The 23,228-nt window shown below is 39.1% G+C and overlaps 1 protein-coding gene across 3 annotated transcripts in view; it reads left to right on the forward strand.

The window, feature by feature from the left end:
• Positions 1–23,228, forward strand: part of ADGRV1 (adhesion G protein-coupled receptor V1) — a 287,686-nt gene that overhangs the window by 231,406 nt on the left and 33,052 nt on the right. For 2 of the 3 annotated variants that reach the window (XM_082782584.1, XM_082782585.1), the window contains exon 87: positions 13,041–13,162. In XM_082782584.1, the coding sequence (XP_082638710.1) occupies positions 13,041–13,162 (122 nt within the window). Of the gene's footprint in view, positions 1–12,557; positions 12,692–13,040; positions 13,164–23,228 lie in introns of those variants that run through there. The other variant, XR_014319280.1, reaches the window with a different exon arrangement.

Consider the following 23,228-nt stretch of genomic DNA (forward strand, 5'->3'; position numbering starts at 1 on the left):
CTTGCAAGGGCTGTGGGCTGGAGTACGTGGAGTTAACATGTCTGTTTGGAAATTTCCTAGTGCTAGTTGTAACTGAAACATGCTTGAAAGAGAAGATCTGCCTCATGCAAAACAGGAAGTATTGGTCTGTCTGTTCTGTTAGAACAATTTCAAATACAATAATGTTACCAAAATAAAATTTCACCAGTTTAGACTAACACTGTAATAACATGACACTCCGTGGGAAGCTGAGAATAATTCTTTTGTTTTCATGCCATTCCTGAAAAAAAATAGGTCTCTGTTTTATAAACAAGTGCAAATAGTAGATTCGAGTAGAAATTGGTCTATTTTCTTCCGAATTACATGAAGACAGTTGGATTTTATAAACTTTCAAGAGGTTCTTGAATCATTTTTCCCAATATGTTAGATAAATATCGTCTGAACTTAAAAAGGAACATGGATTATTAAAAAATTCCATTCAGCAGTCCAGTGCTTGTAACTGTTTGGATTTACAGAGTGGGCTGTCTTGTTCACTTCGCAGTGATTATTACAGTGTGAAGTGAGGAGTTGTGTTTTATTTTGAACATTTGGGTTATAGAAGTGTATGCTTTCTAAGGGAAAATGAAAACAAATACTAAGCATTTATTATCCAGACATTTCTTTAGGTATTTATTTCTCTATTGGTTTTGCTAAGAACTATATATGAATTTGGATAAGGTCTGATAAACCCAGCTTGTAACTATGATACTCAAGACCTTAGTTGCACTTTATTCTTTCATATTTTTTTTTTTTTTCTGATATAAAAGGGACTGCCCGGAGCAATCACAAAGGTGGCTGCTTATTCAGTGTTGAATAATATATTTATTTATAAGTAACAGTTTTTTTTATTTTTTTTTATTGTTATTGTTTTTGTTGTTGTTTTAGTATCGCTAAGGATGGAGATTCCATATTCATATGATGAAGGGCAGTGCTTCAGAATGCGTCTCAGAGCAGTTACACAGAAAAAAAACAAATGGTATTACTGAAACAAAAATAGAGACAAAGTCAGTACACAAAATGTCAGAAAGTATTAATGGGAGCTAAATCACCAAGACACCAAGACACGAAATAGCAAGGTGGAAAGAATAGTCTGTTTGATTTAGCATAAGATTTAGGGTTTTTGTTGTTGCTTTTGTTTGTTTGATTTTGCTTTTTCTTTCCCAACATATACAGGAAAAGGTAGAGAAGATGTGAGGTGTCAAAAGGAAAAAAAAAAAAAAACAAAACAAAACAACAAAACAAAGAGAAATGAAGAAGAGATGTGTTTGATAAAATGTCAATAATAGCACTGTCTTATTGAAAAGCAGGTACTTCTTGTATCCCTTCATGGCAAGTGAGCGTTTGCTAAGGCAGGGCTTTTTCAGGCAGAAAGGAAGGTACGTGATGCACCCAGGGGAGACCGGCCACTGCAGGGCTGGGACGAGGCTGCCTGATTGAATGAAGGCTGGTGATTTCTCCAGTTTGTGAGGTTGCCTATATAAATCACAGAATCATAGAATTTCTAGGTTGGAAGAGACCTCAAGATCATCGAGTCCCACCTCTGACCTAACACTAACAGTCCCCACTAAACCATATCCCTATGCATAACTCAGCATTAGTTGTACACAAAAGGCTGCTTCTCTTCTGAAAACTGAGGTAGTAGCAGTATATTTACATTTACTTTTAAAGATTTTTAGCTATGTTGTGCTTTTGAAGATGCAGTCAAGGGCAGTCTGCAGTGGCAAGCCCTCTTCCCGATTGTAAAGTTTAGATCTTACCATATGACTTGCATTTTGGAGAATTTCTACATTCCTAGAATGGGACCCGAGGCTGCTTCGGTACGGATATTGCAACCTTGCTGCAGGTGGTGCGGGAGCCACTGATTTTCAGGCCCCAGCTGAGTGGCAGCACCTGGCTGCCTGGTGGTGTCTTATTCTGGCCTTTCTCTGGCTCTCATCCCCATATTGATCTCCCTGTCCACTCACCCACAGCTACGAATTCCTTCAGCAAGAAAAAAAAAAAAGACTTCCCCGGGCCTGAAGTTCTGTACCCAGTCCTCTCCACTTTGAACACTGCAGTAGGTAATGAAGGGGAAAAAAAAAAACACTAATAATAACAGCAATAATTCACTGCTTTGCAAAACTGCCTGCTATTTAGCCAGCTCGTCCAGAAAAAGAATAAAATTCCAAGTGAATGGTACTGTAAGCAGTGGTGATTTATCAAGTGCAGAGCACTGTAAACATAGACAAAATATTTTTGAAATACACCTTTCATTTTTACTGGCAATTGTGGCCACCTGTTGATTTGAATCCCAGAAAGCCCAGATTCTTGCAAAAAGGAAAAAATGGCATATGTAGGCATGTAATTATCATTTACAGCTAGATATTCATACAAACACCTACTTGCACCTGAGCATTTAAACTAGTGGAGTTTATTCCCTTCCTGGGAGTCATTCAGTTTGAAGATAGTTAAAGCTGCAGTGTGATACAGGTGACCATGGGTGGATTCTACAATAACCCGTGCAAAAAAGTACAGAATGTATTCAATAAAAAATAAAATACCAAGGTCACTGGCTTCCATGCTACTGTAAAGCAGAAAAAGTGTCTGGCTATGCAGATTTGAAAAAGAAGTATTTATTACCTGGCTTCTAAATGTAGATTGCTTAGATCATTTCACAGACTGTAGGAGAAGCCTCTTAAGCAATGGCTGATTAACCTGAAGCTCCAAATTTGTGGCCTCTACTTGAGGAAGGCTATTGCTGACTTTACCAGAAATATAATAGGAATCGAAACAGTAAGGTATATGCTTGTGTGTAGTATATACTGTTATTTCCAAAGAAAATGGATATGAAGATGGCTAAGCTAAAATTTAAGTAAATATATATATATATATATATATAAAATTATTGCCCTCATGTTTTGGAAGGCTCTCAGGCTTACCTGCTGAAGAATTTCCATCTTGAAAGATCTAGTCTTCTACAGCTATTATTGTAAATTTTGTCTGCTCTTCCAAAACATCTTTCTGCGCTTAGGCAGAGAGTTTGTTGCCAGTAGCAGCAGGGACCCCTGTGTATTTTTGTTACTAGAAGAGTAACAATATTGGGTACATATCTAAGGGAAAAAAATGCTGTCCTTTGGTAACTGCAGAGTATCTGTTTGCTCGCTATTAGACAGTTTCTTGGAAAATTATTGGATATGGTTGATTTTTTCCCATCTATTTTCTACGTAGATATTCACTTCTTAGCCGTACCGTGTGGATATTCTTCCTAATCCTTCAGATTTATCCTGGATGCCCTTGGGTGGAGCCACATCTCCCATGCCCTACTCTGGAAGCTTTCAGGCTTTAAAGAAAACATCATGGCATGAGGACAGCCAGCCCAGCACAACTCTGCTTTTAGTAATCACTGTCAGCTCCTTTACTAGTGGTCCGTGATCTGCCCACAGAGCTTATCATACTGTTTTCTTATGCCTGGGGTATTGCTGTGAAAACATAAATAGGGTTGTAGTGGAGACTAAACAGAAATAAATAGGATTTGCCAACTTCCGATTAGGGGAATGTGCAATATGCACGCTTCTCGTTCTGGAACACACAGTGTGTGAGTTTGCCCTCTCTCATTTTTTTACTGCTCCAGAATTGCTCTGTCACCAGCCGTGTTGCTTTAGATGGTGATTGATACAGCTTGCTTAGGTCAGGGAATTTTCCTCCACAACAGAGAGGAAAGGGCAATGAGAGAGTCAAGAATTAATTATCTTTTAGAGCAAGCAGCTCTTCATCCTCAGAAGCGAGTGCTGGAAAATAGTGTGAAAGCTGATTTATAAAGGTTGTTATCCCTAACCCCAGTATCCCCTTTCAAAGACTTGCATTTGGTTTGCTAGAAAAGAGGCTTCAGTTTGGACTGATTCAGCTTGCCAGCCTTTCAGCAAACATGTTCAACTGACTGATTATTCTTCTATATATAGAAACCAACTTCTCAAAAGTTAGCCCTGACAGCCGCAAAGTCAGGAGTGTGTGTTGGATAAACAGCCCCTGGTGAACTAATATTTAAGTTTGTAGCAAGAAAGGCTGCTTTTCAGGGAAATCAGGTGGTCGAGAAGCAGGATGGTTGTATTTGGCTGTAGGAGCAGGAGGTCAAAATAGGGATATATAGCAGAGAATTGTTTTTTCTTGACAGTCCAAATATGCAAAATACAGAAACTGAAATTAGAAAAGGCAGAGGTCCAATATTCATTGTTTTGCTTTCCAACTATTTATTAACTTCTCATAATTTTGCAAAGATTTGAGAATGTAAAGGAAAAATTTGAATTGAAAAACTGCCTGCTTTTTTTTTTTTTTTTTCTGATAATACCATCCTCATAGGTGACCTCAACTTATTGAACATGTCATAACATAATTTCCATGCCCAGGGCATAAATAATGCAGTAGAATTTACCTGATTATCATCATTGTAAATGTGCCAGAATGAATCTAAAGATTAAAACCTTTTGTTGCCAAAATAGAACTTCATGAGGAATACCCCAAATATTTAGCTGTAAAATTATAACTACCTTTTTGTGTCCTCATTCATATAAATTTCTTTAATGTGTTTATCATAGCAGTATGGAGTTCTTGGCCATAACAGATCATGCTGGATCTTCTACCTTCTACCAGCTGATCTCAGGAACCAAATAGGCAATCCAAAATGCAAGTACAGGACATTCCAGCCATGCTTTGGCTCTTGGGAATGATGCTGAGGACAGGGCTTCATATTCTAAGTGAGAATGTATATCTAAACCTGTTGTTACACGTCTGCTTTATCCTGTAAGCTACATGCTAAAACCTTATCTCAAACTGTGAGATACATATCATATACCTAAAGGAGCGGAGGAACGGTGAGTTCCAGGAGTGCCTTCATCTTGAGATGGCAATATGCATTTCGGAATCAAGAACCAGATGTTTGCTACCTATAAGCTGAGAGTTATGTACAATATTCACAGGATTCATCACAGTCACACAATGGATAATATTTTAGTCTTCATAATACTCAAGGGCCTTTTATATTTTGTAATTAGGACAAAAACAAATCTTTGCCTCTGAGGTTTTTAGAAATACAGTTTAAGACAAAATGCACAAGCGTAATTACAAGCTGAAATAAAGAGCAAAGATCTGAATAAGATAATAACTTAAATTCATCATCTGCACTTATGCAATTTAGATTGTTTGTACTGTGCTTCACATGCCCATTTTAGCTTTCTTCCTTTAAAGAATTCTCCAGAAGCAAGTTCATTTGTATGAGTTGTGCCTATACAATTGTGCATTTAGCACCCATTTAATATCTTGCATAATATTTTAAAACAATTTTATTGTATGACTATTTTATTGTATTGATGAGTAGCTTCAAATGTTTTTCTTCCCTTCCTTTATTTTTTCTTCCTTTCTTCCTTTTTCTTTCTTTCTTTCTTTCTTTCTTTCTTTCTTTCTTTCTTTCTTTCTTTCTTTCTTTCTTTCTTTCTTTCTTTCTTTCTTTCTTTCTTTCTTTCTTTCTTTCTTTCTTTCTTTCTTTCTTTCTTTCTTTCTTTCTTTCTTTTTCTTTCTTTCTTTTTCTTCCTTCCTCCCTTCCTCCCTTCCTCCCTTCCTCCCTTCCGTTCTTCCTTTCGTTCCTTCTTTCCTTCATTCTTTTGTTCTTTTCTTCTTCCTTCCTTCCTTTCTTTTTTGCCTGTTTGCTGTCTTTCTGTGATTTGCCATATTCACTGCATAGCAGTAGTAGTGTAATCTATCATAAGAGGCCTGATCTTTCATTTCCTATACCAGGAATTGTTTTAAAACTCATAAGAAAGTTTGTCAAAACCCTGAGATTTAATAGGAAGGTTAGAGAGGCCAATCTTTTATGTTTTTCTATTAGTCATGTAGCCTTTATTCTTAATGTGATAAGTGCTTCCATTTTAGGAAGCACTTCTTTAATTTCAAGCTGTTCCTTGCCACAAGGACAACAGATCAAAAAATGTAAATGAACAAAAAAAAAATATTTTAACAGTTTTGCTGCTTCCTATTTTTACAAATAATCCCTGACCAATTTTGTCCAGTTGAATGCTGTGTACTTCTATATGCCAGCTTTCTAGTCTGCAGTATCAGACAATGTTAAAGTCAGCACATCTTTGACATTCGTAATCTGGAATCAGAGGATTTGTCATGAGTTACTGATTGCATGTTGGTGGTGGCATTTTCTCCTTTGAACTCTGTGAGGAAATCTTTTAAATTCTTTATTTTGGCCACAAAATCCTGTTACCAAATTCCTTTTCTACGGCAGTTGTCAAAAGCAATCAAAAAAGGAGCTAGCAGAATTTGGAACACTGTTATTCAATCTTATTTTCAAAAAAAAAAAAAAGGTTTTTTTTTTTCTTTTTTTTTTTTTTGTAGTTCTGTTGCTAAGTTTAACTCCTGACTTGTTAAGCAATAGTCTGTAAATGTTTTACTGAAATTAGGTCTCACACAGAACACTGAAATTCTGAGTAGTAATACATTCTCCCCAGTCATTTAGGAAAAAATGTTAGAAATGACGATCCAGGTTTTGCAGGAGGTCTTCATGTCTAGCCAAGAACAATTAAAAACAATTAAAGTTGCATTATCAGTTTAACACCTAAGGGGAAGAAATATAGTAAATATTTATAGGTAAACTCAGAAGATCATTAAAGCTGTATTATTTAATTGGTTCTTTTATTGACTTCTATTTTTAGGAAAAAAAAAAAAAAGACTTAAGGCAATAGAAGAAGACACAATGTGGGCCAACACAGCGGTAGGAATACAAACACTTGGCTGCATTAGTGATGTGCAGCACATTCTTTATTTTTCATAGTTAAATCATTTAGATGGTTTCTGCAAGCACATACTCAGCATTACACTTCAGTGTTTTAATATTTATTAACCATTTCCAGGTTTATTAATTTCTGCTTCATTTAACATTTTTCACTGCTCAGACTTACACACCTGGACAATACTGTCTATAACATCAGTTAGTGAAAGAAGGAAGATATGCTGCATTATCCTGAAATATCTATCCTTCAGACACTCTACCTGGCAGCCCAAAGCTTTGTAATGAAACAGACTGAATACACAACCTTAAGGAGTGGCTGTCAGCTCTACAGGACGAAGAAACAGGAAACTGGCCATTTCAGAATCTGAAGGTTGCTTTCATTTGAACTGTATATGTCAATTCTAGGGAGATTATAATAATGTATTACCTTCTGAAATAGATAATCTAGGACAAACTGAGAAGTTCATTCTGCTTTATGGACACCAAATGTAAAGCTTTGATTTTTGACCGATTATGGTGTCCTGAAGACAGTTCCAGTTTTGGCAATCTATAAAAGCAATTTGTTGTTTTTCTAGTTCATTTCAGTTACTTTTCCAAATGGTGCTACAGGTTTTCTCTCTAGCAATAAGCTGATCTTAGTTTCAAAGGGCTTGTTACTTGTTCCTCTCCTGATGCCTTTGTTCAAATGAGTCAGTGATTAATTTGATATTAAGTTTTCTGTCTGCACACGTACACATCCATTAGTTTTCCTAACTGTAAAGTGCAGGATATACAGCAAGATGGCATTTTTAAGGAACCATTTACTATCCACAGCAGTCAGCTGTCTGAATTGTGCAAGAGGACGTCACTGCTGCTTCCCTCTCTAATGCAGAGGCTTTGGTAGGGAACATGCTACCGTAATCAATGGGCACTGTGCAGGGACAGCCATGTTGCACCGCTATCTGAAACTAAAATGATGTACACAAATCCACCTGCATCGTCAGCATGATCTAAACCATCAAAGGTGTGACGGCAGACACATGATGGGGAAGACAGGAAGGCTCCTCGTTGTTTTCTTGCTCCTCTTCTCAGCTGCTTCCACTTTTTTGTTCTGCCTTCCTCCTTGTCCTCCCAGCCTCGGGCTGCTGTGAGGCAGCATGGCTCGTAGTGCCAGAGGTCTCTCTTTCCCATGCTTTACACAATGGGTGTATCCTGCACTTATTTATTTTAGAAATATAAAGTTGTGTGGATTTATTTTGTCAGAGATTTAAAACCACTGTAAGTGAAAGCATAACTGTTTAGAAATTTTTGTTTGTTTGTTTGTTTTTGTTTTTTTGGTGTGTGTGTGTGCTTCTGCTTCCTGTTCTGCTCTATCTCAACCGAGCAACAAACAAGGCTGACAAGTGTTTCAGCTGAGCAATCTGGCATTTTGTTACCTGAATCTTATGCTAGCTGATTCCTGTGGAGCCCCTTGCCACAGGATACTCTTAATCACTGAAGCTCACAGCTCAAGAGGAGACAAGACGAGTTTGTGAAACTGAGGTGCCCTGAAGATGACTAAATAGAAACCCTGCCTTGTGCAGGAAAATTTCCTCTTTCATTAATTTTTGTTAATCCAATCCAAACATATCACAAAAATACTACAGCCTATCTTTCAAATTCTTTACATTTTAATGTAAAACATTGGACAAAATCTTGACTGATTACTCTAAGGATTCCCTTGCTTTAAAAAAATGCAGTTTTACTACTCATAAAAATTAATTACAATGTAGCAGAGCCCCCAGAACAGCAAGCATTGCAGAAAAATCGATCATATAGGTAAGTTAAGAACAAATATAACCATTTCTCAGCAATTGTGAAGAACTGAGAAACAGTGTTCAAATCAAGGTTTTTTTGGTGAATAAAATACATGTAATTTTACCTGGTCAGATGTATAGCCTGTATAGCCTGAGCTATACAAAGTCTGCAAATACTACACAACTGCAGCTAGAGCTCTGTGAGCTACGTTTGTCTGTGTTGAGTCATCAACTCTGCCTACGTTTCTTAAGCCTCTAGTTAAGGAAAAGGGAAGATGTTTCAGGAGACATGAACAGTCAGGATGGTGATATGTACATACATTATATATATATCTATAATGTATATATATATACTTAGGGAGTGGGTGGACTGACTGTTGCTTAAATAAAACCTTTCATCAGTCCAAGTACTAAAAAATCTGTGTTAATCATGTACAAAAAAAAAAAAAAAAAAAAAAAAAAAAAAGAGCAAGCACAATTCAAATATATAATACCCAAAAAGGTGTTTGACCATGTCTCACCTACATCAGGCTGGCACAGAGCTGACTGTTCCACCGCAGTCTTTTATTTCCTAAGGTTTATTTATGTACGGCGAAGGGGACTGCTTGCACTTGGGTTTAGGGCACAGTTCTTGTAAGTGAAGGTACATCAGTCCAGAAATAACACTTGTTTACTCAGGATGGGCTGTTGGTTTTCTTTCCATATGAAGGAAACCACAAATAACTAGACTGTCGGGTTTGGTTCATTTCAAGCCTTTTTATTGGCATCCTTTTCTTTTATGCAGGGCTGTTTTTATAAACTTATAAATTGCTGCTGATTTTCTGATACATTTTCTGGTATGTTCTAGTTATTGAGCTTCTGTTTGATCAAAATACAACAAATTGCCTGATCAAAATGTAGGTGAAGGGAATTCAAACAGCTGAGGCTTTGAGTGCTGCCAAAGTTTTGGCTCTGAATTTACCCTTTGCAGTATCAATAATGAAGCAATTGCTGTTGACAAAAGTAAAAGCAGGACCTCTAGATGGACCAACATTCAGCATGTGGCAAAAAGCAGGTATCTTCAGATTATTTTAGTTACTATAACTGTAATTATTAATTAATATAATTCTATTAATTAATAAAACCTGTAACTGATATGTTTGTACTGAGAAACATTCATACATAAACCTTTTATAACTACTCTTGAAGATACACTTAGTAGAGATTTTGCTAGGTTCAGTGAGCTTTGTTCTGGTTTTACCTGTTGTCATTCTGTTCTGGTGAGATGGCACTGAAGTTATCAAAGCTCCCCCTCACACACACTTGGTAAAAAATTCAGATCAATGTACTTGAAAAGTACATGATGTAGGTAGTAGTATATCAAAATGTTATAAATTCCAAGTCAATTTAGTTTATAAGATTTATTTATGGGGTCAATAAAAGGCAAGTAAACAGTGCTGGGTGCGTGGGGAGTCTGGGCTCCTCCAACACACACACACGTTACATCTTTATGCTCCTAGGCTAATACATATTCATTACTACTTCTAGACAAGGCAGGTTTATTATAATTAGTCCCTGGAATCCAACCCCTCCCACTGGTGTATGTGTATCAGTCTCTGGTGGTCCCTCTGGGAGACTCAAGGTTTACCCTTCAAGCCCTCTGTTGACACGAATTGCTGGACCATTCCTTACAAAACCATCTCCCTTAGCTTTATGTACACCACTGCTTCACCAGTCTATGGTTTCAATGATCTAGAGGTGTTGGGTTATGATTAATATTGTGCAAACTTTCCTTATGTGACATCTTTGTAGTAAAAGCAGAAATCCAGCTGCTAGTTCTGGCATGCAGATTGTCCTCCCATAACTTGCTTTCTTTTCTCCCCACCCCAAACCTGAGTTGAACTACATGGAAAATTAGCACTAAAGCCAAATCGTTGTTTGAACTTTCTGAGACGATTCTCTACACTGTTAGCTTTGATCTGTGCACAGCATTTAGAATATGCATACATTTGTGATCATTAATTCCCAGCCCATTGCATCAGTTGTATGCTAATGAGCCAAATTTTGTTAAATGATTTTGAGGTGTAATAAAATGATTATATCCTTCTATTTATATCCATGCACAAGTAAATTAATGAGTTCCTCTATGGGTAATTTACCTTTAGATAAATTTACAAAAACAAACAGCAGTTCATGAATTACCTCCCCCCCCCCTTTTTTTTTCTTTCAGGAAAAAGGCTTTTCAGCCTTTTTTCAGCCCTTGCTATATTTGGTTATTTCTGTAACCTGAAATATTTTGAGGTCTTCAATTCCTCACCAGTTTTTATGAACATTATTAATTACATATCTAATAAGTATTTAGATTCATTGTGTATGCAGTGTAGGATAAAATTGAGCACTAATGCTCTGTTTCTTACTATACTACCTGGTGCTTTAGAGGACTTTGTCTTTTTTATTATTGTAAAAGCATTGTGATGTTGGCCACATATATTAGTAGCTGCTAAAGAAAAGCTTCAGCATCTGCTGAGGCCATGAGGAACTTTTCATTGTCCCAAAGGCACTTTGAGATGAGTGATTTGTGCACTAGGGATGCTACTGTCTATAGGGAGCAATGTAGGAATTATTTTGTATTTCCATTCTATTCCTCTAACAAAACTGAGTCCTCCCAGACAAATAGCAGAGGTACATAGGCTTAATCTTCTTCCCCTGGTGCTGCATTGAATGGTATGAATCATGGATCCTTGGGAAGTCTCAGGCAATCTAACAAATTTTGGCCAGACCTCAGTTCACCAAGGGAGAAGTGATTCGGGTGCTTAATGGGCATCAGTTGTCATTTCAGAAAACTGAGGTTATCCAGCTGTCTTGTCTTAAGGGATGGGTTTTCCACAAGTCCTGTGTCAGGTGTGCGGATGATGTACAGATCCTTAAGATATCTAGTGACATAAGGCGCTGGTACCCACCCGTGATGTTTCCTGAATTCCTGCTGAAAATCCCCAACTGGGCAGGGAACTGGGGCACTGCTTCCTGCCATCAGCTGAGAGCAAATTAGTAACTCTTCATTCACAGACACTGTGCTGTGACCAAATGGACTAACTGGAGAGGATTTATGTTGTGTCCTCAGACAAAAATGGCAGAATGGTACCATAACCACAATCAGAGGCTGAGTTTTCAATCTCCTTTGTTTAGAGGATATGACTTTCTTAATGCTGTAATGGGCTTTGCTATTTCCCAGTCAAGTGGATATATTTATTTATTTTCACAGAAAACAGAAGGTCATGTAACTATTCCAAGGAATTAAGTTTAATACTTTAGTTTTACTGCCTCTGGAGCCCTAGGTTACCACTACCCTAACGTAATGGTGATCTTAGTTTGTTACTCAGAATCTCGTTATAATTCACTGGTGAGATACTTGTCTTCCTGACTGGTACACCACGCTGAGAGGCAGCTCTTGCAGAACATCCTAGGTGTGCAGCTCAAGTCCTCCAAAGTAGCATTAGGCTTTAGTTGGGGCAGCTTGAGTAAACCACTCCAGTGAGTGAGTTACTCAGAGCTTCATTCTGAGCTGCTCCCTCATTCCCAAAATACGTACATCCATTTCTGCCAAAGCAATAGCAAGCAACTCTTCCCTGCCTTGCTGTAAGGTCATGTTGACTTTGGCTGTTGCCTGCGTTCACATGGCGCTTGCTGTTTGTATAGTATTAAAGAAAACACCCAAAGCACTCCCACAGCCCTGTTTCTAGAATAACACCTCCCAAAAGTGCTTGGCTGGTGTGGCACAGCTGGTGTGGAGAGGGGCGATGCCTCGCAGAGCACCTCTGCGCCCCGAGGTGTGCAGGCTGGGGCAAACACGGACTTTGTCACTGTCAACACCAGGGGCCGAGGAGGTGGACCTGGGTGTCGAGAACAGAGCTGGGTGGGGGTGGGAGCTAAAAAACCTCCAGCTTTCCTCTGCGTGAGCTGTGCTCTGTGCAGGCATCCTCCGGCCAGCACTCCTGAAGTCTCTTGTGCTATGAATGCAGCAAGGGATGTGAAGCGCAGCTGCACCTATCGGCCGGGTGGCGTGCTTCAGGCGAGACTGCATCTGCATTTATCAACGTGAATGCAGTTAACCCATACAAATTCTGTCTTTGAGGGATTCCTCGACTGAGCGGAGGTATTCACTTGATGTTTTATACCATCAGATGTGTACTCAGGCTCTGCTTGCAGTAAAAGTTACAGCAAATCAGAGAATAACCTAAGTCTTACACCATGAAGCGCCAGAGCCATCGCAGCCTGCTGTGTGGATAACACTAGTACTCTTTTCCCTTTTCCCCTCAATTCCCCAAAATCCATTTCTTCTCCACATTCTCCTGGTGCTCTGCCGTGCTTCCCCCAGCTCTCAGTCCCACTTTCCAGGCGCCTGTGCCCAGTTTGCTGACAGGGCTTTGACCCTGCCCGGGGGATGCTTAGGGAGTGTTCTGCACTGAATGCACCAGCTGAAAGCCTCTGCTTCTGATTTCCAGAGATCCCCTTGGTCCTGTATCTCTTCGCCCTGATCTCCATCACCTGGCTGTGGGGAGGGCTGCACATGGCGTACCGGCAGCTCTGGATGTTGGTCTTCTTCATCATCTTCAACAGCCTGCAGGTAAGAGCTGACTTCTGGTCCTTTGGTCCTCTTGGGGGATCACCTCCACCTCTTCTTAATGCCTGTGGCATTTCAGCTTGGCCAGCTGAACAAAACCCAGAAACAAACAGCGGCTTGCATGTGACACACTGGAGATGTTAATTGTGTTCTTTATCTCTTTCTGAAATTAACATATAGAATGCACATTAATGCAAGAGGTGCATTGTTTTGAAACAATAGCAATAATTGCATGGATTTAATTTCATAGTAAATACACTGGGAAAGAAAATTGCTTGCTTACTTATGTAATTTTACTGAGATAATTATACCAGTAAAACTGAAGTATTTGCAGCCTTTGCAAGGAAACAGAGTATTTCAATTTTCTGTGTCCTTTAATTAAAAAAAAAAAAATCGCTAAAACCCACAATACTTTAAAGTAGCCGTAAGATTTTATTTTTTTTTTCATTATTAGGAGTGAGAGTTTAGGGTTGACTTTTCTCATTTAGCATTGGTAAAGAAGCAAAGATCTTTTCACTGAAAAAGTCTAATATACACTAGATGTTGATTATTAGTTACAAAAAAATGCAAATTGCCCCTTACAGAATTTCACACATGTGAGTACTTCCACCGGACCACTACTGTGCTGTGCAGAATTCAATACCTTGTTGTGCATTATGGCATTGTTTACAGAATAGAGGCCAGTATATCACAGATGGTAAAGTGCCTCTAATGTCTGAAAACAGTGAGATGATGAGGAATACAAAATATATACATTGAAATCTATGGTGTTCAAATTGTTCTGAGATGCATATAATAGAAACATCTGTGATATCATGTATTACCTATATTCTACCTATATTCATACCTGTATTATTTACCTATATTTTACCTCATCAACTAGAAAGTAATAAAAATGAATATTTACCACAAAACAGATTTATTTTAGATTTTAATTCAAAAAGTAGACATTCTTCTCAGCAGAAATCTAGACTTTAAAAATATTGAGTCATAAGCATTTTTTTAATTGACAAAAAAAAACACAAAGCCGTAGCTTACTCTCCCTGTGCTTTTAGTTATTCAGTACAACTTGTCATTTAATTATACTGCATATGTTGACATATATGGGCTCAAATTCATTATCCTTCTTTTCTGTGAAGTTAAGTGAGTAGTCATCACCTGCAAGCCAATAACGTCACTTTTTAGGAAGGCATTTGAGCTTTCTGTGCAGTGGGACGGCCACAGCTCTGCAGGGCTGGCTGCAGCGCCCACGCACGTCCCCTGTCTTTCCTCTCCTCTCCCCCTGCAAAACCTCAGAGCACAGGCGAGCCCCCATGGGAGCTTCAGCAGCACAACCCTAACTGCTGTGGCTTTACAGTGAAACATGTCACTGAGATGCAGGATAAGTGCGTGGTGACGTCTCTGTGTGTATGTGCACATAGAAACAAAACATACTTTTATATATCCTTTTTTTTTTTTCCCACCGTTCTGCAAAGAGTTATTGCTAGAATCCAATCCAGGCTTGTGTTTCATGGATATATTGGATACAAATGCTTGAAGAGGGTTGCTCATTATAACTGAGATTTTATGCCAGAGGTAAAGCAGTGACAGAGCACTGTAATATGCATGGATATTTGCTTTAATAAAAAAAATACTTTATTGCCAGTGCATATTTAGAGAAGACAGATATGAGCACTCAGTGAGAATTATCATTCATGGCCAGAATGTTGACACTTCTGTGTAACTGCCAGAAGATATGTTATATTGCTCCGCTTTATATAACCTGAAATGTTTTATTCAAGCAAGGGCACAAAGCCTAGGAATTATTGTTAGTTTAATTATTGTTGCAAGGCACTAACTCCTGTGATGAGAGCAAGCAGTGAAATGGGATGTTGAAAACCAGTTGTGTAAAACTTGAGTCCCTCAAGGCCTGCGGGGGATTTATTGCACCTGGTAGTTCAGTATGATAGCAGGTAACAGAAAACACAGATAAAAAAGCATGCACAGAATAACATTTAGGTCATGACCGATAATGGAGATGCACCTGTGCATGACTCTGAAGTTAAGATTTTGTTTAAATCCAGATAAAACTGAGATGGGATACTTGCTCTTCTCAATCTATGTGAAGTTTTTCAGTTGGTTTTATTTAATGCTCTTTATGTAATTTTGTTTCCATTCATGCACTTTAAATTTTTCAGAAGGACCCCTGGCAGCAGGAGCATTTCTCATCTTTCATGGCTTTATCCCCCATTGCATCTCCATCGTCAGACAGGGCGAAGCAGGGAAACACACATTCAGCAGCTTTGTTTGAGGAGCTAGGACTCCCGGTAGGCTGCCGTGCTTTGGCAGGAATTAAACATGTAGCAGCCATGTTTGCTATTTTCAATAGCAATTAATCCCTTGGTTTTGCAATTAATCCCTTGGTAATATTATTTAAGAAAAGTGCACTCCTGTAAAAGTGCACTCTTCTGTCTCTGATTGCCCTGACGAAAGATGGTGGTGTCTGGAGAGTGGCTGTAGATGGCAGCTGGCCCGCAGGGTATGCTGCACCATCCCCACAACAAGTATATTACTATTCAAATTACATGAATATTTATCCTTTTCATCAGAAGGAGCAACACATTACATTCCTTTCCTAATGCTAGAGGATCGGCAAAGCCTCAAATATAAAATAGTGTTTCCTCTATTGACAGGACATGCTAAAATTTCACGTTTTATCTCTTCCTGGCTAACGTTTTACATTAAAACCTGTGCATTTGCAGCTCTAACTCAGATAGTAGTCAATAAAAAACTTTTCCTTGCAGCTGTGAAGAGCTGAGGACTTTACACTTCACATTTCAAAGACATTTTCTTATGCTCTGCTGGAGATATTAGGCAGGAAATGTAATAAGACAGTATCCTCTACCTTTCATTACTAGATATTAGAAATTACTTTTTAATGTGTGAATTTATCAAATATTTAAAAGGAAAATATAGCTATTTAGTATTGGATGCCCTAAGAAGAATAAAAGAAGTTGAGTAGATTTCTCACAGTGCTACCTTTTTTTTTATTTGTTTGTTTTAATAGAAAATGTTTTCGGTGCCTTGTAAATCTGTACAATAATATGTGTTTAAAAAACATTTCCTGAAACACCACCGCTGTATAAACAACCTCACCACATACACATTGTTCTCCTGTTTTAAAAGTTGCGATTATCTAACCAGGAAACAGAAGATCCAACTTGTGATTCAGGTGACCAGACATGCAGCATGAGTTGAAAGAACAGTGAAGCGTCAGGGCGAACAGCCTGCAAAAAACACCCAACGTCTGCGAGCTATGCTGTTATTCAGATAAGCAGCAATGCTGATTTGTGTTAATAAAACAAAGGGTCAGCACATGGGCTGTTTCTGTAGGAGAGAAGTACGCGTTACACACACTTCTGGTAGTAAATGCCCTCAGCATTTTCAGGTTGTGCTCCCCTGAGAGGAGCCGTCAGGGTGGTCTTGGGGGATAAGCACGCGGTCCTGGCCTGCAGACAGACACGTTTGTGTTGGTGTGACAGTGTTGTCTGAGTCCCTGACCTCAGCCTGTTTGGGGATGAGAGAGGGATGTGAAAAGGTGCTAAGGTGTGGATGGCACGTTATGAAAGTGATTTCCTGTGGAACTCACTGTCTCCCCACACGTGCTGTTCACACGTCATTCCCTTGCACTGTGCCTTCATCAGCTCTCAGGCATTGGTTGTTAAATCTGGGACGAGGCTTTCTGCCTCCAAAGGCTGCTTCACCATCTATTAGCGGGCATTTCTGCTATGCTGTGTGCCCCACTTCAGTCTGAAAGCAACTCAGCATTCATTAAAAGCTTTTCCCAACAGGAAAGAGAACATGAAATAGTTTAGAAGGAGCAGAGCCCTGCTTCCCTGCTGCTCAGGAGTTACAGACCCTGAGCAGAGCAGAGCACGACCCATTAAATGTGTTTGATATCCAGATGGATCCAGCTTGGGAGACTGCAAAGGCACTGTGTATTATCCAATTTAGTTGTTTAGCCGCATGACAAACATTTCCTCGGAAATGCACTTGATAGAAAAATCATCTCCTAAGGACAGATTGTTTCCAAGCACTTCCTGTGGGAAATGGTTTCCATCAGAGAGGAGTTTACAGTACAAGCTATTCATGTGCATGCAGGGGAGGGACAGTCCTTTCCCTGTATCTTCAAGAATAAACATGCAAAGTGCTGTTTGGGGGTACAATATCTGATTTACATCGTCACAGAGTAAACAGTCACCCAGCAAATAAATACAGCTAAACCCCTTCTGTTCACCACGGCCAAAATGAAAGTTTAAAAGGTATCTTAAAACTTTTTCATCCAATGTGCTTAAAGTAGGAAATCCCAAAATACATTTAGAATAGTGTAAAAGGAAAAGGCTAAAGAGCATGTTTAGGATATCGATGCTTGGAGTTCCTCCATGGCATGGTCCTGATTATCCCACCCAGGCAGCATCAGTGTCACAGAAGCACACCCTGTCCTCTCTCGTGAAAGACTTGGGCTCCCAATCCTTTCAGCTGGAAGACGAGAGAGGAACATTTGCCTTTTTACATGTGACTGCCTGAGCGGGTTTGTTCGCAAGCTGTTTGTTGGGGTCAGGAGCGAAGGAATAAGCTGCTGTGGCTCTCGAAAGGTTAGGATTTCACAAGCCATTTTGCACATGCCATAATAATATAAAAGATGGCTGTGTTTTTCATGAGATTTGCAGGGTGTTTCTGGTTTCTGTAGCTGAGGTCATCAGTGGCATATTTACCGTTCAGTCGAGGCCGATCCAAAGTTCAGGGAGGTGGGTGGATCTCTTCCCCTTGTTTGCAGAGGCTGGGGTTAGGCTTTAGGTCTGTGCCGAGGCTTCTCCCCTGAGCTGAATCCTTTTATCTGAACCCTTTCTCATTATGATCTTGATTATTATTTGGTTATATTTCCAACAAACTTCACTGGACACCCCGACCCTCTATCTTGTAATTTAGAATATATGCACACTGCAAACCGCAATGTGTTAGGTACTCCTAAGCTACCTCTGTTGTGGCCTCTTGCACCTTGTACTAATCCTTACCACACCCTACTCCCAGTAATAAATTAACTATATTTTAAAAATAAAAAGTAATTTTGAACCAAAACCTTGCTTTTAAGAAATGGTGAAATGTTACATGTCAACAGTATCAAAAGTCAATTTTTCAGTGATCTTAAGTCAGGAGAAAAGCAAATCAAGATTGGGAAGTATTCCATTATTCAAATAAATCTTATGTGGTTGTTTTGGCTGACAGAGATACGAATAAAATATCTTCTCCCATTCTGTATTTGAACACACTAATTCACATGACTGCATTACTGACAGTGTTATATATAAAATAAGTGTTTCCAGAAAACCCTGAAAATATCTGGAAGTAGCAGTTGATTGATGGTTTTCTAAACTGGGCAAAATGGCTGACTTTTCTAAAAGTAAAAATTTTGAAGGTCAACTAATTAGTAGTGGGCTACATTAAAATAAAATTATTCAAAAGTTCAGATATAAATGTTTAAGAAAACACAGTACTTTTAACAAGAAAGCTGGACATACAGAAGTCTACTGAACAGGTGCACACCCTAACCTGACCTTGACTGGAGGAGATACAATTCACCAAACTTCAACAATTAGAATAGCAGACGCAAACTGGAATGTGAGTAGGAGCTGATTCAGTAGCAAAGAGATAAAATATTGAAGAAAACTGGTGGATACAGTAGCAAAACAACATGAACATGAGGAATAAACCCTGTTTTTAGAGCAAGCAAAAATAATTGTGGCAAGACATGCCAGAGGTTTTAGAGGCCAAAACACAGTAAAAACATCATACTGAGACAAAAAGAACAGAGATTTAAAGTTTTAAGCATGCCATACTACTACTATTTTATTTATTTATTTATTTATTTATTTATTTATTTATTTATTTATTTATTTATTTATTTATTTATAAAAAGGGCAAAAATATGCAGTTCTTAAGCTCATGCTGGTGCCAATTGCAAATAAAAGAGTTTTTTTTCCTAGGGTACACTATTTATCTGGTGATACTGAGAGGGCCACAGCTATAAATATTTCCACTTCCTGTTCCTTGTGGCATGTTCCTCGCCATGAGTCAGGGGTGGACGATGTGATGCTGTTCGTAACAGTTCCAATGATCTAAGCAATGCAAAAACAAACAAAATCAAGTACTGGATAGACCTGAGTAAACGTGGTGGGCCGCAAAAGGCTTCCTCAAGATTATGCAAATATGAGACTGTGATTCCACAATTTAGATAAGCCCAAGAGAAGACTAGGAAGTTGTTGCAGTATTGCCAGGAAATGATGAATTTAAAGCAGACTATCAAAAACAGAGCTTGCTCACATACAAATAGTACAAGCAATACAGTCGGATGAGTGCATAATTCAAACACAATTAAACAATTCATACACTACCTCAGGAAAAAATAAGTAAGACTAAATATGCAGCCTAAACAGGCATTACATTTTGACATCTGTGGAATAAAGTAGCCTACATGCTGTTTCTGCAGACTTGGATTTTCTTCCAGACACACTGTACCTGGAAGGAAAGAAGATATTGTAACAAGGACAGTTCACTGGTTCAATAGGTGAACAAAAAGACAGAAAAATTATTTTTCTTAAAGTCAAAAACCTAGCAAGTTTGGCAGGTGTTGAGAAACATTGTATATATGTACATTTATTTTAAAACAAACAGGAAAATGAATTAATATAAAACAGATAGGTAGAGAAAGCTTTTCAGTTTTTGAGACTTGTCACCTTTTGACATCAGCAGCTAAACTTTTGGGATGTCATCCTCATTGGGCAATAGCATTGGTATGCTTTATACCAGCAGTCCAAACTTACAAAGCCATCTGAGTGCCTCAATTATTTCAAGAATCAAGACAATGCAGTATTTAAATTTATATCCCCTTCTCCACATGTTGAGTTCCTCCTTAAAGAATTCTCTGTGCTCCTAGTTACCAACCTACGCATACTATAATGCATAATTACCATAATTTTACTTATGAAATAAGTTACTATAAATACTACAAAATTACTTATGAAATTATTGTAAAACATTCCCTTTACCTATTCAAGTCCTTAGGTGATAGACCCAGATATCAGTTTGTAGCTGAAGGCAAAACAAAGCAAAAAAGTGTGCAATTTCAGATAAACAAAGGAAGCATTGTTACGTTGGGACTGAATACCTGACAGGATAAACCAATGTCAGAAGAGAGCGATAGTGAGTAGATCTGTGTTCATGATGATAAAAATATATATAATAATACATAATAAAATTGCAAAAATTAGTGAAGGAGTCTGAAATGTACTTTGACTTAACTGGATTTTTAAGCAGTCTCAAGAAACATTTAGAGAGTATTTCAATCACTTGCCTACTAAGAATATGGAAAAAAATGATGTGTTATGTATACATATATTTTAAACAAAAGTAGACATTAAGTAACATTTTAGTTCTTCCAGCATCTACTGAACTTCTTCAGCAGTTCTTGAAGAACTATAACATATGTTTCAGGAAGAATTTTAGAATATGCTGTTCAGTTTTTGAGACAGAAGATGACAAAGCATTTTTTACCATTCTAGAAAGTTAGGAAGGATTATGTAGTTGGCAAAGACAAATAAGAAATGTCATTTACATCACTGTATTCAGTGGAAGTTTATCCACTCAAAAGGACAAGGTATCAGGTACATTCTCCTCTTCTTCTAGCATCATCAGTAAGAGTTGACTTCTCTGACTACCAAGAATGTAATAGCAACCAATTTGATTTGGTATCTGTAAAAAGTACCACCTTTTCATTTTATATTGCTGCTGATTGCTTTGTGTCACCATAAATAGCATTTTTTCAATAACTCAGCTGAAAGAAGTATCTCATTATAATCATAATGTAGAATTAGTCTGTATTTTGCCTTTACATCCAACCTTCTAAATTCTGTAGTATTATTTAAGACTAGTTGATAGAGCAGTGCCAGCTCATAGCATTCAGAAGTCAAGAATGTGACTTCTGTGCTTTGAAAATAATGAATTTATTTATAATTGGCTGAAATACTCAGTCTCTCTCTCTCTCTTTCTCCTTTTTTTTTTTTTTTTGGCACTGCTTTTCACAGGCAAAGCCTGCTTCATGTACTGGCACAGTTTCAGTAGGTGAGAGGCAGCAAACAGTAGGGCAGTGACACTCTGGGGACCACTTAGAGAAGTTGTAATACCCAGATCCATGAGGCTGAAAGGGATTAATCTGGAAGTGCTGAAGGTGCTAGCAGTTTAACTGTTTAATTTTTGAAGAATCATGGCAATTGAGGATATGACTGATGGCAAGGAAAATGATAATATTGCTCCCAAATTTTAGAAAGGCAGAGTGTAGCTTCCAGAAATTTGTGGCTGACAGAAACTAGGGGACATGACAAATGTCAGAACTGATCTAGAAGCAACTTCATAAATTTGAGAGAAAACCTCACAGTCCTCAGTGAAGAGACACAGTTATACACCTAAAAGAGAATAACCCCATGCATGTGTTCAGCCTTGGTAGTGTGAGTGTTGGTCTTGCTGGAGTGGGAGTGTGCCAAGCTGAGCACGGGGCAGCAGTTTACTCCTTTTAGATAAGGCAAACCACACTCTGGGCTGTTGTGGAAGAAGTTTGGCCAGTTGTTTGAGTGATTATTTCTGTCTGCTCAGTGGTAATGAGGCCACACTTGGAACACTGTCCAGTTTTGGGGCCTCCAGTTCACAAGGTAGGTGGAGGGTCCAAGGCAGGGCTACCACAGTGGACAGAGGTTTGGGGCACGTCTTCTAAAGAGTGTTTGAGGGAGCTGGGCTTATTTAGGTAAGGGCACAAGTGGAAAATGTAATAGCAGTATGCAAATATTTGAAAGGTAGTTAAAATGATGATGACATCATGCTCTAAGAATCACAGAATCATGAGTTGGAAGGGACCCACAAGGATCACTGAGTCCAACTCCTGGCTCCACACATGACCACCCAAAAATCAAACCACATCTCTGAGAGTGCTGTCCAAACACTTCTTGAACTCCGGCAGGCTCGATGCCATGACCACTGCCCTGTGGAGTATGTTCCAACTCCTGACCACCCTCTGGGTGCAGAACCCTTCCCTATGCCCCAGCCTGACCCTCCCTTGTCCCAGCTCCATGTCGTCCTCTCGGGTCCTGTCGCTGTCCCCAGAGAGCAGAGCTCAGCGCCTGCCCCTCCGCTCCCCTCATGAGGGAGCTGCAGGTCGCCATGAGGCCTCCCCTCAGCCTGCTCTGGTTGGGGCTGAGCAAACCCAGGAACTTCAGCCATTTCTCATGTCTTCCCCTCTAGACCCTTCACTACCACTGTAACCCTCTTTTGGATGCTCTTTAGCAGTTTTATGTCCTTATATTGTGGCAACCAAAACTGCACACAGTGCTCAAGGGGAGCCCACACCAGCACAGAGCAGAGCGGGACAATCCTTTCCCTCGACTGTCCAGCAGAACTGTGCCTGATGCACCCCCAGAACACGGTTGGTCCTCCTGGCTGCCAGGGCACACTGCTGGCTCATATTCAGCTTGCCATCAATCAAAACCCCCAGATCCCTTTCTGCAAAGTTGCTCTCCAGCCTCTTGTCACCCCCAGACTGTCCATACTGCCAGGGTTGCCTCTTGCTGGGTTCAGAATCTGTCACTTGCTCTTGTTAAACCTCATATAGTTGGGGGTTGCCCAGCTCTCTGATTTGTCAAGATCTTCCTGAAAGGCTTCTCTACCATCAACAGCGTAAACAGCTCCTCCTAACTGCAAACTTCCTTGGCATGCATTTGAGATCATTTATGAAAACATTGAAGAGAGCTAGTCCCAGAATGGAGCCCTGTGGAACCCCACTAGTTACTGGCCACCAGCCTCATGTAACCCCTTTGAGCTTGCCCTGTTGGCCAATTAATTGTTCACCCATCACACTAGCTGTATGCCGGACAATTTGTCCAGAAGGATACTGAAAGAGTATTCAAAGATTTGCTAAAATCAAAACTAAAATTAAAATAAATTAAATAAAAATACAAGAAAATAATGTCACCTTTACTGGCTTCCC

This window comes from Aythya marila (assembly GCF_965140915.1).
Source record: "Aythya marila genome assembly, chromosome: Z".
NCBI lineage: Eukaryota > Metazoa > Chordata > Aves > Anseriformes > Anatidae > Aythya > Aythya marila.